Below are 18152 nucleotides of genomic sequence, written 5' to 3'. Positions count from 1 at the left end.
GAAGATAACCAAATATCATTAGTAATTAATCAAGTTCGATATAAAGATAATTTTCAAATTTATTTTCGAAATATAAACCTTATCGTAATCATTCTGCCAATTGCAGACTCAATAAAAATTTGCATCAAAGTGAAATTATCCAACTCATTAGATTATAAAATGTAGGTCATTTTATAGATATGACCCGAATAATCTAGAGAGAAAGAATTTTAAAATAAAATAAAATAAAGAAGAAAAAGAAGAGGAGAAAAAAGGTAAAATTGCCTTTTTCAATTTACTTGTCTTAATTTCCTCCGCCACGTCGAAGCATTGCCAATTCTTCCTTTAATTTTCGGACAATTGAATTCGGTTCAGTTTTGGCTCTTCACAATTGAATTATTTTCTTGTTTACAATAATGCGAAGCGATTTTTTTTTTTAATTCTTTTAGCTTACAGCTCTTGACAACTGATCGATGACTACTGGCATAAGTTAAATTATAAATCACTAGAGAAGCACATTTGTGGGAAAGTAATGCAGAAATTTTATTAAAAAATTATTCTGATTCCGACAGACTAAATTGTTTAAAGAAACTTTCGGACGTAGAAATTTGCAAATGTAAATAAAAGTAGACAGGGGTACGGTAAAACCTGTGTAAACCGAATTCCCCCCCCCGGTTTGGCAGGTTTTACTGTATAACAACAATGAACAAATAATTAGTTTAATTAATAAATATTACGAGCCTAATTGAAATTTTTAGTAAATAATAATAGAAAAATAATCCACAATTTAATTCTCGTGCAGAATATAAGATCCTTCCCGAATGTATTATTATTATTTAAAAAATTATTGTGTAGAAATTAAACACGGACTGTAACACAATAAGCAATTATTCTTTTTTTTTTTATGTGGTGCTTGTCTGGTTTCGAGTAGGAAAGATGATAGACACCCTTCATGACGATATTATTATATTTAATGTCGTAGGAATGAACATAACTTTTCGGCATCAGAAAAGCTTAATGTAAGAAGACTGTCTCGTCTGTCAACACTTCACAACAATTCTGCTAAAACCAGCAAAACTTCTCCGTGTCTTCACTTATGTAGGTCGTGTAGAGTTTGTTTTAAAGAATTTCCATTAAATTCCTAACATAAATCCGTAGTCGACTCTATTACTTTAACTGTAAAAACAATAGCCCTTATACTATTATAATAATCGGGACCGCTCAGAGGATAACGGGGGAGGTTGGGGTAAAATACATATTAAAGGAAGTAAACACTGCACAGGGACACCCCTTCTTCCTCGGCAATTTTCTCCGTTTTCCTCGAAGATTCTAATTTTAAACGAGGGGAATGAATAAACCACGTGATTAAAAATCGTAAGAAAAGTGAAATTTATTCACAAACATTTCATTTAAACTGTTGCCATTGACCTACATTTTTCGAGCCAAACAAAAGTTAAAGAAAGCAAAGATAAGAAAGGAAACAGCATTCTCCTACAATGGCACCTTGTCTGTTCGAGGTTGCCAAGGGACGGAACACCGAAATTTCTTCAGTAGCGCCCTCTTATGTAAAGATTATCGACAATCGATGTCCTACCGAAGACCAACCGACTTGGAACAAGAATTTGTTGGCTTTTGATCAACAAAGAAGTTTCCTGTAGTGTTAAAACATTTATTTTTTTTTTCTTCTTCTCTTTATCAGCTGAGTTAATTCTACCGGAATGTTTAATCACTGGAATAGATTCTGAATTTGTCCTTGAAAGTCAATAATTCGAGGATAATCAAGATTTATTTTAACGATTCGTTGGGTTTTACTGTATAATAACATTTTTGTTTATTTTACTTTTTTTTTTCGCTTGCTTTGTAACATTCTGTTTACAAACATTTCCTTGCAATTGTTTCTCGCAAACCGTCGGTCGATCTTTCATTTTAAAAATATATTTTTCGTACAAATTCACGGAAAGATTTTCATTTTACATAACACGAAAACATTTAACTATTGCAAATTATTGCATAATTTACAAGGCTAAAAATCTTAATAATTAAAAATATAATTGACAGTAAAACCTGTTTAGACCGGAAAATATATTCGAGTCTGGTTTAAGCAGGTTTTAATTCAATTTCAATTTATAAATCATAAAAATCAGGGAGAAATTTTAGATAAATACAAAACTTAATCTCACTTATACACAGGTTCTATATTACATAGTCCTATAGAAACATATAAAAAGATTTCAGTAAGCGACCTTTTTTTAACTTAAATAATTGGTTAATGTAACCCTTGGTGCCAAGATGGCGGCTCGTCTCTGATTCCAGCAAGGAAACAGTGGGACGCACGTTCTAACCTAACCTAACTTATTCTAATAATTTGTTTGCTAATAATTATGGTAAATTATATTAGGTTAGAACGTGCGTCCCACTGTTTCTTTGCTGGAATCAGAGACGAGCCGCCATCTTGGCACCAAGGGTTACATTAACCAAATAGTAAAAGGGTTTTTTTTCCATATCCATGATGAGTTCGTCCAAGTCAGGGCAATAAGGGATTTACAGGTTGATTAATAAAGGGATTTTTAAATAAATTTAATATTTTATTGTTCTCGAATCTGATGTATTATCTTAGAAATTAAGTAAAGAAGCTTTCAACAAGTGGTGCTACACAGTTTACACTTTTCCCTCCTCCTCCCAATTCCAAGATTTAGCAAAATTCTAATCAATGGGATTGTTTGAATTTAGATCTCATCATTACTTCTAACAACTAAGCTCGAATTTCTTGGCATGGAGCCTTCCTGATTCAGACATTGGCAACTCTTCGTACATCACAAGGATCACGATAACCCACTTTTTATATTATTCTTTTTTATTTTCTTGACTTTTTCTTACTAATTATCGCGGAAATACTTTTATTACTAATAATGATGTATTGGCTTCTCCAACACTTAATATATATATATATATATATATAGGCCCTATATTTCTTTTAACTGTTCTATTCGACTCGATGGAAATTTTTCATTTTAAACCGACGATTATTATTTAAGATAAAGTTTGATTTGATATTTTTAGTTATAAAATGCCAAGTTGTAAATAAATATATTTATTCCAGCGACTCGAGTCAGTTTATGTGCCAAATAAGCTGAAAATGGATTGTAAAGGTGTCAGAGGTTGCCATGACTACAAGCTTAGGACTCGGCAGTCGTCAAATCACAAAAGGAAATCGTCAACTAACAACGTCGATGGTCAGAAAAGAAAACAAAAATACGAAATATAAAATGATACGTAAGAGTTGATTGGCATTATAACCACTTCGCAGCTTGCTTTTTCGTCTTCTCCGGCTTATTTTACGTGTATTATTCTGAAGCTAGCATTCGCCAGATGGAGGCACCGAATGAAATCCGTATCTGCCGTATCAAATATTTATTTCATCGATTAAAATAATTAAAGAAAAAAAGGAAAATAAATAAATAAATTTGCGATTGTACTTTCCTGCTCCCGTCTGCTTGCATCGCAGCATAACACGGGAGCGCGGCGATGAAAATACCTTTACAAAAATGATCATTTTTTCGGCCTTGCACAATTGTATAGGAATACAATCGAGCATAGAAATGCCACGGTGGTAAGAACGAGCCAGTTTAACTTCCCACTTTTGAGTCCTTACAGGCTGTATGCCAACATTAGTCTAAATATATCCGTTTCGTAAGCGTGACGTATTCTACACTTCCTGTTTAACGCTGCTCTAGCGGCGGGAAGGAGATAATCATCGTATAATTGAAAGGATCTTCCTACTACTTATTAATATAAATAAATGCACTTACCACCGTCTGCGTACGTTTCGGATCCGTAGCCGTCTTGCAAGCCATTGGCCCACGTTCCTTCGTATTTGGCCCCGGAAGTTACACTTTGCCTGCCTCCGTATCTTCCTTTTAATCCTTGAGTCCATTCTCCTCGATATATCCATCGTCCACGTGTCTCGACTCCCAAACCATGCCGCTTGCCATTTTGCCATTGACCCTCGTAAGTGCTGTTAGTCGGCCACGTGTACACACCCGATACTTCGAAGCCGTAGTGCCACGACCCGCAGTACTCCCCCTGACCTTTGGGACCCGTACAGACTCCGTGGCCGTGTGCTTTACCATCTTCCCAACCTCCACAGTAAGTACCACCGTCGTCGAAATCAAACCTTCCTCCGCTGGTCGTCTTGGGTTGGTACTGCGGTGTGCTCATCGCCTATCGACGATTCGTTAGTCCATCTTGTGGACATAAAAACACATCGGTTGATCGTCGACGGGAGTGTCGACCCCCGTCATGATGTTGGTTCTAGGGTAAGTTCGGTGCTTGGTCGATCAGACCCATGCACGCTCACTTAAACAACCCAGATAGTCACTCCTATACAATTGCTGCAACTTCCGTCGTAAATACACACTGATTGTTATGCGCATGCGCTGCAGCACCTATCCATCAAAAGCACTCTTCTTCCATCTGGTGTCGTTAATTGAAAGTACACATTTCATTTCCCCTTATAAATTGTTAATTTGTTTTTTTTATTTTATTTCATCACTTATTAATAATTAATATTCGTAGTTATTCAGAGAAACGCCGAGTTTTATAAAATTATCATATCTTAGGTTCTAAATAAATCGCAACGAAGTTAATATTCAATATGTCATATCTTACGGTAAACGAGTATATAACCTAAAATTTTATTATTGTTTTCGTATAAATTATTATTATTATTATTTTCGTTTATGTTAGAGCACTCTTATGTGTTTAATAGAAAACAAAATAACAATTACACTACGAACATCGTCTCTAGCATCTATAGCGCGACGAGTGCGCCGTTGCATCCGATGCTAAAAAACACGTACTACAAATTATACTCTCGACAATATTTTTAGTTAATTTTAACTATTTAAAGTAAATAATTAAGTTTTATGAAAGATATAAAGTTAAAAATATTAAATGGAAATTTTATTATATAACATATATATACTTTTTTGTTTATATTTTTCCATATAAGAATTTTTTAATATACCGCCATCTGTCGATTAATTTAATTATTATTAAACTATATACAGTATATATATATTTACTAGTACTTTATTGATACTGGTAATAAATTGATCTGTTAAAAAATTAAATTCTAGAATCGAGCAAAAATATTGACACTGTTTTTCTACATTTTCTAAAAGTATACTGCACTAATACTGGTTCCATATAAGCAGAGTTGATAGATATTGGTCCTTGACCTATGCTCTCAAGTACAATTAATGTGCCAGGTTGCGATGGCTGGTGCTAGAGTCGCATTACGGCGAGAAGAAGCTAATTTATCCATTTGGTTAGTAGATAGTTTTGTCGTTTTCGTGCATTTCGTAATTTTTCTCTACGAGAAAAAGAAACAAAAGTGTGCCGAATAAATATTTTGCACCTGAGTGTAAGTCTGGATACTGTAAATCTGACGAGAAGCGGCATTTTAGATATGTGGAAACGTTTAATTCGTCGAAAAGATTTACAACTCACAAGAAAATCGCGAATATGTGACTTGCATTTTGATGAAAGATTTCTGATTAAGAATTATGTTTATATAATTGAGGGTAAAATAGTTGATATTCCCCGTGGAAAACGGCAACTAACACGGGGTGCTTATCCTTCGAATTTTCATAATTGTCCTTTATATTTGTCAGTTAAAGTTCCTAAATTACGGCAGTCTCCAAGCAAAAGAAAAACTACTGCCAACATAAATAAAAATTCAAAAGTTGCAACAGTATTATCAAGTAATTAAAATGTTCTTTTAATAATTTAGCTCAGATAAACAAAATTAATTAATAAAAAATTCTTAATTTTAATATCAGTTAACACAATTGCTTAAAATTAAAATACTGTGTTAAATTTATTGCAGCTCTTCAGTAATTCTGTAGTGCATGAATTGGAAGTCGTCTAATACCAAGACTTTCTAACAAATGCAAAAGAATTGTGAAAAGAATTAATCAGCTGTTTGATGTTTTAAACAGCCATCATCCAATCAATACATTAATTAAGACAAGATTAAGGGGACTTGCTAGTAAAGACAGATTTTTGTTCTTAGATTTGTTTTTATCTACAGTACTGTACATATTAAAACAAATTTATCACATACTTTTCATGTGATGGAAGATGCAATTAAATGGCTTGATCAGTGGGAAGATTTAAACAGCTGTTGGAAACAATGCAAGAAAAAAATGGAGGCTTTCTTAGTAAACAGACTTCTGAAAGTCTGAGTCTAGAATAGAAATTTCATCAAGTTCTTATCTATACAACTCCAAAAAAACAATGTAGTTGAAAATTGTACCTATTATTTTGAATTGATTTTTCGTGTATATAGGGCGCAAAAATTATCTGAATAATATAATACCTAGGAAGATCAAGGACACGGTTTGAAGTGGAATAATTCCTCCTAGTTCGGTTGATTGGTTTGATTCATTTGGATACGGCAAAGCAACACGTGGGCGATCTGCCGAGAGAACTTTTAAGAGAAACCGGTCCTCATTTAGGTGTTACTAACGTGAAGAATCCCGAAAATTCCACGCTTTACAAAAGGGGGGTTCGCCCTTTGGTAAAGCGTGGTAAATGCCCTTTGGTAAACCCACGACGAACTAGACGTGTTTAGTTGTTTTGTCCATTCGACCACTGTTGGAATTCGGTTGACTGCTCATAGTAGCCTAATTATAAAGGAATTAATAGTTTTTCGATTGTATTTTTGACTAACAGGAACCTTTTACCATATCCATCATGGTTCGGGAGAATTTGCAACTAAAGTTGCTGAGCAATGCCTTCGAGCTTGTATGGAATGGCCCCATTTTGCTTCTGTGCGCCGCTTCTTTAATCATATTTTTTGGAGAAAATTAAATAGTTAGAATGGTTCTTTATTAATTAATAAGTCTTAAAGGATTTTTTGTTGTAAAAATAATATTAATTTTATATAGTAGGAATCATTTTGGGTTTTAAGTTTCTTCCCAGCCCGGGGAAAAAATTCCCAGCTCCCCTCCCCTTATTGGGTAATGTAAGAGGAAATCCAGCATGTTTGGATTAACCCATCTGTGAAAATTTCTTTAGTAGTAACCACGAGTGAAATCATCCTAATACATACTGTATCTAACATTTTATAATGTAATATATTTAGTAAATAAAATTAAAATACTATATACAGAGCTCTAGTAACTCTGCCCCAGCAAAAATTTCATTCATTTTTTAAAAACACTTGTCGATTCTGGAAAAATGGCAATTTTCATCCATGACCATAATACTTAATACAGAATATATTTAAAATATTCTGTAAATTATGTATAGATCATAAATGAATTTTAACGAGTTTACCTTGAATGAATCATTAAAAACACAATCCAATGCATTTCATTCTGTTCTTCTAAGTTTTAGAGATTGTGTTCTGATTTTCAAATTTGTATTGAATTTTAAAGTTGCACTGATTAAGAAAAAACATTCCGAGTAGTTCCCTCCTAGCAAACATTATAATTGGCTGTGAGCGAAAGGTGGTTTTAATCTTGAACCCTGTCTTTTCTCTAACTATCGCAAGTATCCCTTCCAAAATACGAGGTAATGTTATCCAGACAATATTATGGTTGCCTATGTCATGTAATGAATTTATAATTAATGCAAACAATAATGTATTTTTAGGCTATATACTTATGCATATTACAGAACATTCAATTACTAATAATAATAACAGCACTTCTCTCAGTGGTAGAATATATTTTAAGTCTTCCTGTTTTATTTTATTCATAAATGCATCTCATAATCTTACAGTATTATTATTTTTTTTTTTATGGAAAAATTCATTTTTAAGTATTGTCTATCCATAAATTTATTTATGAATAGTGAATTAATGAATCTCGCCATTTGCGCTGTTCACTGTAGCGGCATAATTTAGAACTAATGTTCGCTCAGGGGGCTAGCAATTTTAATTTTTGGGGTGGAGTGAAAGTTGGAGTGGTAACATGAATCATATTTAAATGTCCTTTAATCCAATCTTAATCTAGCAACCTTAGTTAGAATATACAATGCACTTAGGCTGAATAAGTTAAATCATAAATTGTCTGTATTCTAGATTGATTTAATTAATTTTATTTAAAATATGAAATGATTTTAAATTATTTACTACTACTTTACATTATAATATGAACTTTAATTACAACTGTAAGTGGAAAAATACAAAAAGGAACTCTTGTTTTATTAGGTATGTTTTAAAATTAATCTCTTCCTTCATATTTTTACAACTGAACTTTGAAATACAGAGCATAAGAATCTTTTATGCACAAAAAATTATACTTCAAAAATAAACTTATAATAAAATAAACATATAACACATCAAATTTATACTGTTATTGATATTTACATGTAAGCAGCCCAGCCTACGTACATTTGACACAAATTTCTTTCATCAGTTGCTTCCATAATTAGGTAATTGACCTGTCCTTCAACAGACAAAGGAAGCAGTTGAGGTTTGTTTTTACTTTTAACAATACCTTTTAATCTTTGTTCAATATTCTGAACGTGGATTTCACCAGTTTCAGGTTTAGATGAACCCACCGTTGGTTTACTCCATTCTACAAGTGGATCGTGAACAAATGGTTTTAAAACACTCATGAGAGAATCGATTTGTGTCCTCATAAGTCTCATTGTCACTTCGCATGCTTTACGATAAATACCCTCGTATCCTGTTGGTCCCATGGCATCTATCATATTGTGTGTGAGGCGAAATGGAACTTTCTCGGGCCAATCAAATGTCTCTCCTTTATTAAAGAGACAATTAAAATCTACGTGAACGGTATCACCACAACTAGAGTCGAATAAAATGTTTTCGCCGTGTCTATCGCCGAGTCCGAGAATATAACCGACAGTGCTCATGACGGCTGTTGTTCGAGCATACGAAAGACGAGCCATATACCATGCCGTGGGATCGGGAAATGTTTTCAAAAACCAATGCGCAAACATTGGAGGGTAACGTGGTAAAAATTTTGTCTTGAAAATGCTAAGCTTTTGTTCTAATGTCATACTTAGATGTGGCATCCATTTACGTATTTCGTCTAAGGTAGTAAATAACTTATGTTCTTTATAAATATTATTAAGAATCCGTCTAAGACCAGATAAATTTGGAATCCATTCGATAAGTCCACACTCTTCATTTAATGGAACAACAGTATAAGTTCTAATATATAGCTGTCGTTTTCTTGATTCAGCATCTTTCTTTAAAAATCTGTTGACTAGATTATTAAATTCCATCAGTCTACAATCTTTCCTTAAATCATCTTTTGGTTTACACATCATCACATATAATTTTCCATCACTTCCACGAATAGTAACTTTTTTGGGTTTTTGCAATGAAGTCAAAATTTCAACTTTATCTAAAAATTCAACAATGTAAACTGGAGATTTGGGAAAAGGATTATAATCTGTCTGCAAATTGAAATCTGTAGTTGGTAATGTTACTGTCATCAATGATTGTAAAGGTAACATAATTTTACTAAACGATCCATCACTCAAAAGGCGTGGCAATGTACTTAAATGACTTTTTATACTAAGCGAAGAATCATTAACTGATTTATTGCATAATTCTACTAACTTTTCAGTGAGAGAAATACTATCGGATATAAATTTTGTTAAATCCGGTTGAATCTTCTTTGCCAGACTAAATATTTCCCGGCACCTCTGAACCCTTGTTGGATATGACGATTTTGAAACGGCAATCATCATCCACATTGATTGTTGCGGATAAGCAACAAGTAATTTTGAAATGATTCGTTGCAGTTGATTAACAATTCCTTGATGTGGATGACATATTCTAGAGATTAACTGTGGAAAAGCAGTCATAAAAAGAAACAATGGTAATTTATCTACAAGAGTAACAACAATTTTGTTTGTAAGGTGAGATAATGCAATCTCAGCTTGTGTAAATGAACTGGAATGTTTATTCTTTTTACTATCACCAATCTGAGAGCCCAATTCAAACCACAATGACAATAATCGAGGCATTGAATGATAAACATGTTTACATCCATACTGTAAAGACAAACCAAAATTTTTGATTACTTTGCCAGCCAATTCAATTTTCCTGTCCAATTTTTCTATAGAATTCAAAACACGATCAAAATATTTGGCTAAGTAAAAGTAACTATCTTCCCAATTTGGATTTATATTGACAATTTCCTGATACATTTGTAATAAAGAATTACTTTCCACTAAAGCAGACTCTTCACTGTATCTAGTAAGCATAAGCTTAGCTTTGGCACAAGTAAGCTGCATTTCTAATGAATTCAATGATTCTTTACATTTTAATGCAATTGTATCGGAAAAATATTCTTGTATACCTTTCTGTAGAGTATTGATAGCCTGCTCTTGCTCTCCTTTATTCCAATGCCATTTTGCTTTTTCTAAAAAAACTTGTGGCAAATTATAACTACTTGCATCTAATAAACAACTGAATGCTCTTTGTAAATGTCCACATTTTCTTGCTAATTTAGCACTCTCGAGCCAACAGAGACCTTTTTCTTGATTAATTTTCTCATTAAGCTCTCTATGCTCTATTTCAGCAATTGTTAACAAGGATCTTTGTAAACTTAGAATTGGCTCTTTATAACGAAGTGATGCTTGAGTTAACTGTCTTCGAGTTTTCCATTCTTCTAAAACCTTTTCTACATCTAGTATTTTACCAGAAAGACTTTGTTCTTTTTCTGGTATGCTTAAAAATGTTTTAAGTCCAGTTTCAAGATCAGTCAGCATATGTAATCTTGTGAGATATTGATAACCTCTTTGATATCCTCCATCTTCCATAGCAGCAGCTGAAAGAGGACCCATCTGTTTACTTCTAACTTGATTTAATTCTTTCCAAAATGCATCACTATCTTTTTCTTTTCCAGCTAATAATATTTTGCCAATGCCAACATTCCAATGATCTACAGATTTATGAAAATCCAAAAATGATTTTAAATTATCCCAGTTTGCTAATTTCCAGGCTGCTTCTACCTGATAAGAAGCAATATCGTTCTTCCATTCTGATTTATTTTCTAATAAACCTGTAGCATATTTTAATGCAGTGTCTGGCTGATCAAGTCTCATTAAACAATGCAATAAACCTAAATGATGCGAGTGATCATCAGGATGGAGCCGTACAGCCCTTTCGTAACAAGCAAAAACTTCTTGCATTTGCCCTGCAATTTCATACTCTAAAATTTGTTCTTCTAAAGTTGGATCATCCTGTCTAATTGCCGAAATTCCTGACACACCATCTGGTTCATCTAATGAAAAGTACAATTTCTGTAAAAATCCTAGCATTTTTTGTAATTCATTTGGATTAGATCTAATATGAAGTTCTAAATACATCAAGGCTCTAGCAAATGCATTACATTTAAATGATGCTTGAGCAAGTAAATCTTGTGGAATTCGATTAATAAATTCTTTTACCCGAGAGAAACCAGGTAACAAATTTTCATTTGAACTATTTTTATTTGAGCAATATTTCCTTGTGTTTAATACTGATAATGACTGTTGATGATGAACCCATCTATTTAAATAATCTAAAACAGAAAACACAGTTTGAGCACTGAGATGACACTGAACTTCTACAGATTTCTGAGGATGTAATTGTTCACAATGTTTAAGAACGGTTATGACTTCGGTATGTAATTCTTCTCTTTCATTATCGGTAGCTTCTCTAATAACATACATTACAACATATGGTAACAAATAGAGTGCGCAACTAGTATCATACTTAGCAATCATTAAACAAGAATGAAAAACCTTTGAAACTGTTTCAGTGTGAATTTTTCCAACAAGGTCAGCAATCCAGTTAGTTACCCAATGCTTAAATGTATCTCCAAATGAACTTCCGTAGATTGGTTTCTGAATATTTTTACCTGATTTGCTTTGACCAGGAATATATTTTGATCGCAATAATGGGCTAAGAATTTCTTGAACATCCACAGGAAACCTTTTCCATAAATTATTTCCAGAACTAGGAGGATTACTAATATCATTACATTGATATATTTGTAATAATTCTTGAATAGCATAAGAAGAACAATCTTGGGTACGACTTTCTTCAGCAGCTAAAAATGAATGAACTAATTTTTGAATTAAATCAAAAGCAAAATTTTCTTCTTCAATGCTACTATGAAAATGAACATTATTTTTAGCTCCAGTATTTACTGTTTCAAGTCTTCCAGGATCAATGGCGCCAATTTCTCCAAATACTTCAGCAAGAAGACACTGAATTCGAGTATCAGTTTCCTGACAGCTCATCATTACCATGCTGAGCAATCTAGATACCAGAGGATCTACAGTCTCTCTTCCCATCAGATGCTCGTGTAAAGTGCATTGATTTACTTGCAATAATTGTTTAACTTTAATTAGTGCATATAAACGAACTTCAATATTTTCATGTTCAACTCCTTTGAGTGAATGAGCCATTAATGAATGAAAATCTGATTGATTCGAAGGTTTTTCTGTATATTCTTTCAAAACTGTATTTACTTCATTTAATTCTGGTAAATCTGGAATAAAATATAAGTCATAGAAATATTGGTTTAACTGAATTTGATTTTCTACTATTAAAAAATGAAATATTTCAGATACACCCTGAGGATCTAACTTCAATAATGGTAATAAAGTTGCTAAAATTTGATTCAATAATGTTCCTAATGATGATAATTCAACATTTAAGATAAATGTTTTCCATCCTTTACAACAAGTTTTCGGAAAATCATTTTCAGTGAAACGTAATGCAATTCGTAACGTTGCCATTACTTTTATGCGAATAGGTGTTATACGCTGTGGTCCCATTAATTCCATCACACAAATAAAGCTTTCTAAAGCTAGTCTCTTCTCATTTAATGAAATATATGAATTTAGCAGCTGTGAATCAAAATATGCTATAAAACCTAGAAGTCTAGGCTGTAAGAATTTTGCTAAATCTTCATTTTGAGTAATAGGATTTGAACTGTTATAGTTTTTATCTTTACTTGCCAACATTATTAAACCATTAAACACTTGATCGTAATGAGAACTCAAATATAGTAATAGTTCATTATGAGTTCTCTGATAGTCATAACGCAATAAACTTCCAAGTTCAATATCCGTTTCATCTTGAGAAAATATTAATGCTTTTTCTAATTCAGTTTTTGAACAATTACATACTAAATAAGAAAATATATATTTGAAATTATTTACATATATTTGTCTCACTGGAATATTTAACTGCTTTGCAAATATCTTAATTAAATTTGATGATGATGATGATGCTTTACTAACCAAGTAAGGAATGTTAAGACGGATTGTATTCTGTAAAAATGAATTAACATTTACAAAATTAAAAGCACTTATCATAAATTCAAGAATATTCAAAACAGATACACTATCATTGTTTTCATATTCTAGTAAAATATCCATTAAGGAATATGTTAACTGACATTTAAACTTTTTATACAAATCTATCATTTTCACTCCTCTTATTTCTGCTAATTTCTGTAGCTGTGTTCTAGCAACTAAAGACACATTTGATATTACTGATCTCATACCTTGCATTAGGCTTATAATTGACACTAATAGCAATTCGTCATCATCAACAACTTGACCTATAGATCCAATTGTAGTTAGCACAGTCAACTGAAGCTGAGGATTAATCTTTGAAGTAGCTGCAATTAAAGCTGTCTTTAAATTTGTTACCAAAATTTTTGCTAAATTAGGGTTAATAATAAAACTCTTTTTTTGATACATCAATAAATATTTTATATTTTCACTAAAAGAAACTCGCACATCAATATTTTCACACGTCAATAGTTTCATGATCACTTCCAATAATTTTTCATTCAGCTCCATATGAAAAAAGAATGATGAAAAGCTTATTAAAGTATTAATGCAAATATCACTATCTGAAGAATCTATACAACAAACAAAAATATTCTGTAACCATGTTTTCAAGAAACCATTGCAATTAGCATTAGCTGCCAATTCTTTAGCATCACATTTCATACAAAAACAATGTAACTTTGCACACTCAAACTCCATTTCTGACTGTTGAAGTCTCCTCAAAGAACAAGTAGAAGCAGCAACGCAAGCTATTTTTCCAATCAAGTTTGAAATCATAGATAGTGAAGAGTTTTCTAATGAAATAGAATTGCAAATTACATCATGATATTCTATTCCAAGCACACACAAAAAACTTGCTAATGAATTGATGATAGCAGATTTTAAGTTTTCCTTACTTAATGAATATTGAATAATATGAATTTTCCATTTAGGAGAAATTTTTTGAGGTAGTATAGATAATGCAGGAATTGTTTTTATACAAAGATTTGACATACCTAGTTTCATCCAATGCAATTTCAATTCTGGAGAAAACTGATGAAACCGTAAATCATAAATATTTTCATCATTCAATTCAACAATCCAAGGAATAGATAATATAATACTTATGACATTATAGTCTTGCTCTTTTAACGGAATGATATCCTGAATATTAAGTACACAATCACAAATAAATATAAATTGTTCTAACATATATGATGATAGTTCAGTAGGAGAATAAACTATTAATAAAATAATATCCCAAATTGGTTGTAAATAATTATATAACTGATATAGTTTATTATTTTTGGTATCTATTGAATATGAAATTATACTGGTTACTTGAAACATTATGTCAACACAAGAAGCTATACCACAAATGCATTTCTCTACATCTTTAAAAGTGCCAAATTTTGAATCAGATTTAACTTTATCCACAAGATGATTGCTTCTGTTTTGAATTAAAAGCCATAACTCAGAGTTAGTCAAAAGTTTTGACAGATCACTTATTTTTTGCATGTTATGACTGTTGTTCACACACTTATTTTCTATCATTAAGTTGTGATTATTTTCAAACTTGTAATTATTTATTTGTTGTATAATTATGTAAGTAAATAATGGTGCAACACTTGTAGGATCTTCTGTTTCACCAAAACTTGCCAATAATTTCAAAATAAGATTTTCTAATAGTGGTTTTGATACTGAATTTTTGAAATATTCAGTTAATTGCAACATTACTATTAAATTTTGAATAATTGCATCTGCTAAGCACTTTTCTTTTATTTGAGAAAATCCGTACTTGATCAGATAAGTTATTAATTCTTCAAGAGCATAATAGATTACAAATTTATCTATTAAAATATAACTTTTATCATCTTTTATTAATCCGAAAATTTTTAACGAAGCCGACGCAACAGTTTTCTCAAATCCATTACAGTTATGTTTATGCATTTCACCAGAACAATATAAACCAAAAATAGCTTGCACACAGTTAATTAAATTAGTAAGGCAAACTTTTGAAATTGAAGACTCTGAAAAATCAATCAAATCTTTAATAATATCAAATGCATATTTTTTATTTTCAAAACTCCCTAATTCTAACTGCAGACACAAAATATTCCAAAAAGTACTTATTTTGTCTGGAAGATACTGAATTACGTCCGGTAATAGCCGAAGTAACAACTTCATTATATTCCCTTGAAAGACATTACTCGCTTCCGTACTCATAAGGCACAAATCGGATCGTTCGACCAAATTACCACCACATTTCGAAGCGAGCAATTTTTGCAACTTATCAGACGGGACGGCGTATTCGTTAATGCAATATCCGTCCTCGAAGTCGCCATCCAAAACGACCAACCGTCGTAGTATCTCGACGAGCGGCGAGACTAGTTCTTTAAACACAACGACATCTCTCTTCTTTGCCAAATGAAAAATACTGAACAGAGTTTCGATACAACTATCATGAAGGATTTTAACGGCCGGAGAACTCAATATTTTAAGAAGAGTTGATACGATCCATTTCGTAAAACTGATACTTAATAAATAATCTTCAGAATATTCTGTATTTTTTTCATTAAAATTTTGCCTTTCTATAGAAATAAATGCCGTTGGAACAGAATCTGTGCAGTTTCTGATGCAAAGTAGTAAAGAAAATTGTAATTTCGAATTATTGTCAATGTCAGTAGATAATCGCTGGATATCCGAGAGCAACGTCTTCACTAAATTACTTAATCTCATCCTCATCACTGGAGGATCGGATTCGGATGATAAACTGTCACCAGCAAAATTACTCGATGATGCTCCATCTCCAAACAGAGGTAAATTTTCTTCAGCGCTCATCTTAAACAGTGGCACTCATTTACGACGATTTATAAATAAACACGTTAAAACATTTGTCTACGTCTTGTTTTCTAATATCAAAACGCAATTTAAACCGAATAAAACCACTACATAAGTCATAACAAATCAAAATTCCTCCCCTTCCTCTTCGTCTCGCTGTCATTTGTCAATTTGCATTTTAAAAACAAAACAAAGTAGAGAAAAAAATAGCCCAAAATCCGAATAAATAAATTAAACATAAAAGTAATTAAAACTTTTTATTTATAATTTTTTGTTTTCAAACATAAACTTTTGGAGTCGTTGATATTATTTAAATAATTATGGAAAATTATAATTTTTAAAAATTTTATGCTCTACGGCAGGGATCCCCAAACTATGGCACGCGTCGTTTCTAAACAATTAAAAACAATAGTTTGCTAGTGTTAAACGATTCGGAGAGTAAGCAATGGACACATTTACTTAGAAACAGTGGACCCATTTTTTTCGGAAAATCCAAAACATGGATGCCTTACCTAACTGCTTTCAAAAATAAACGATATTTGTAGTGTATTTTGTGTTCATGTATTTTCTTAATTTTTAATAAAATTCTACAGTTATTATTACTTTTTAAAATTTACATATATATGTGTGTGCTTGTGATATTAAATCGCTTCGGTCCGCTGCTGTTGTCAGAGTTAGTAATGTAGTCCTCTTAAAAAGTTTGGAGACCCTGCTCTACGGAAATAACGGACTTATTCTAAACCCTTTTCGCTCGATGGGCAACAAGAGGGCATTTTTTCAAGTTCATCGTGGGTTCGGCGAGGCCCACAAAAGGATGCCAAAGTAACGAGGGATAGGTCGATATATCCGAAACGGATCATCACCGAAAAAATCATTGGGTGCATACACTTTACGTTTCGGATGGATTGATTTGTAAGAGCGGACCAATCTTTGTCACGTGATTCAGTCATGTGTTTTAGTTTGCGGAAAGTGTACAAGTAGTGTCGAATTTGTATTTACATTGTGAATAAATTTGCTCACAAAACGTCAAAATGGGAGAGTGCACGCCATGCGTTCTTGCCGCACAATCTAGCAAAATTGTCTCTAAACATTAATTTTTTTTTAATCTCAGTTTATCGGATATTTTAATAATGATGTTTTCACTCACCATTTATAAGTTTTAAGTACTTTTCATTGTCGACAATTAAACATATTTCTTTGCTGTCAATTATAAGCTTGACTTTAACCACGGTGATCGCCATCTTTAATATTTTTTATCCTCTGTTCGGATTAGTTTGATTGCGATTCAGTTGATCCTAGATGGCATTTGTATACGCAGATAGAGATTGATCAGATTGCTGTAGTTTATTTGTATACGTGATTTGAATGATCAGAATATTCTTGGATCAGTTTAATTCCAAAAGTATATGCATCCTTAAGGTTTTCGATCTGCATGGACTCGATTTCGGGTATCCCACCCTTTCTGTTTCGGCTATCTGGCAAGCCATAAGGTCTGCTATCATGTCCATCATTCGACCAAGCCTGCAACGATAGCGATTTAAAAGAGAGATGGGTCCAACATATCTAGTTAAGTAACTTAGCCATAAAAGCAAAATTCTGAATAGATTTGAAACCGAATCCAGCTCCCCAGAGCGATAGATTAGCGCCCGGCCACTGTATTAATATATTTGATATTTTTGTGTATATAACGTCTTGTTTTACCGTCCCTAAAATATTTCTTTATTTGCTTCTGTTTTATTTATTTATTTTACTTGTGCTTGCCGATTACTCTTAAAATCAACTTAGCGGTCGAATGGCCGAGCGGTCAAGATGGCAGCCTATCGCTTTGGGGGACCCGGGATCGATCCGGACGGGTCGAAATACTTCCAGGAATTTTTCAGGGGGGTGGTCCTACCTTATATCACAAATGCACCGCCAAATGGCATTACAAAGTACAAAGAGACTGTACCGTAATCATAGGTAGTCGGGCACCAGTAATCACTGACATGTCTGAACATTTAGAATCA

At 32.5% G+C, this 18152-nt stretch overlaps 2 protein-coding genes across 2 annotated transcripts in view; both read right to left on the bottom strand.

Moving 5' to 3' along the window:
- LOC136983932 (junctophilin-1-like) overlaps positions 1–4396 on the bottom strand; it is a 46270-nt gene extending 41874 nt beyond the window's left edge. The window contains exon 1 of the mRNA XM_067280821.1: positions 3789–4396. Within this exon, the coding sequence (XP_067136922.1) occupies positions 3789–4197 (409 nt within the window). The 5' untranslated portion in view covers positions 4198–4396. The remainder of the gene's footprint in view (positions 1–3788) is intronic.
- A 3705-nt stretch (positions 4397–8101) lies between these two features.
- On the bottom strand, positions 8102–16308 carry mei-41 (meiotic 41). The gene has a single exon (XM_067280826.1). The coding sequence runs from the start codon at positions 16144–16146 to the stop codon at positions 8356–8358; it is 7791 nt and encodes a 2596-aa protein (XP_067136927.1). The 5' UTR covers positions 16147–16308; the 3' UTR covers positions 8102–8355.
- Positions 16309–18152: the final 1844 nt, after the last annotated feature.

This window comes from Centruroides vittatus, unplaced genomic scaffold (genome assembly GCF_030686945.1).
Source record: "Centruroides vittatus isolate TY-2023 unplaced genomic scaffold, ASM3068694v2 contig_897, whole genome shotgun sequence".
NCBI classification, from domain to species: Eukaryota; Metazoa; Arthropoda; class Arachnida; order Scorpiones; family Buthidae; genus Centruroides; species Centruroides vittatus.
The sequence above is the reverse complement of the archived record's forward strand: the minus strand, read 5'-3'. Positions and strand labels throughout refer to the sequence as shown.

Bases quoted from the DNA above. Each gene is read 5' to 3' on its own strand.
- mei-41 (XM_067280826.1), bottom strand. From the start codon at position 16,146: ATGAGCGCTGAAGAAAATTTACCTCTGTTTGGAGATGGAGCATCATCG.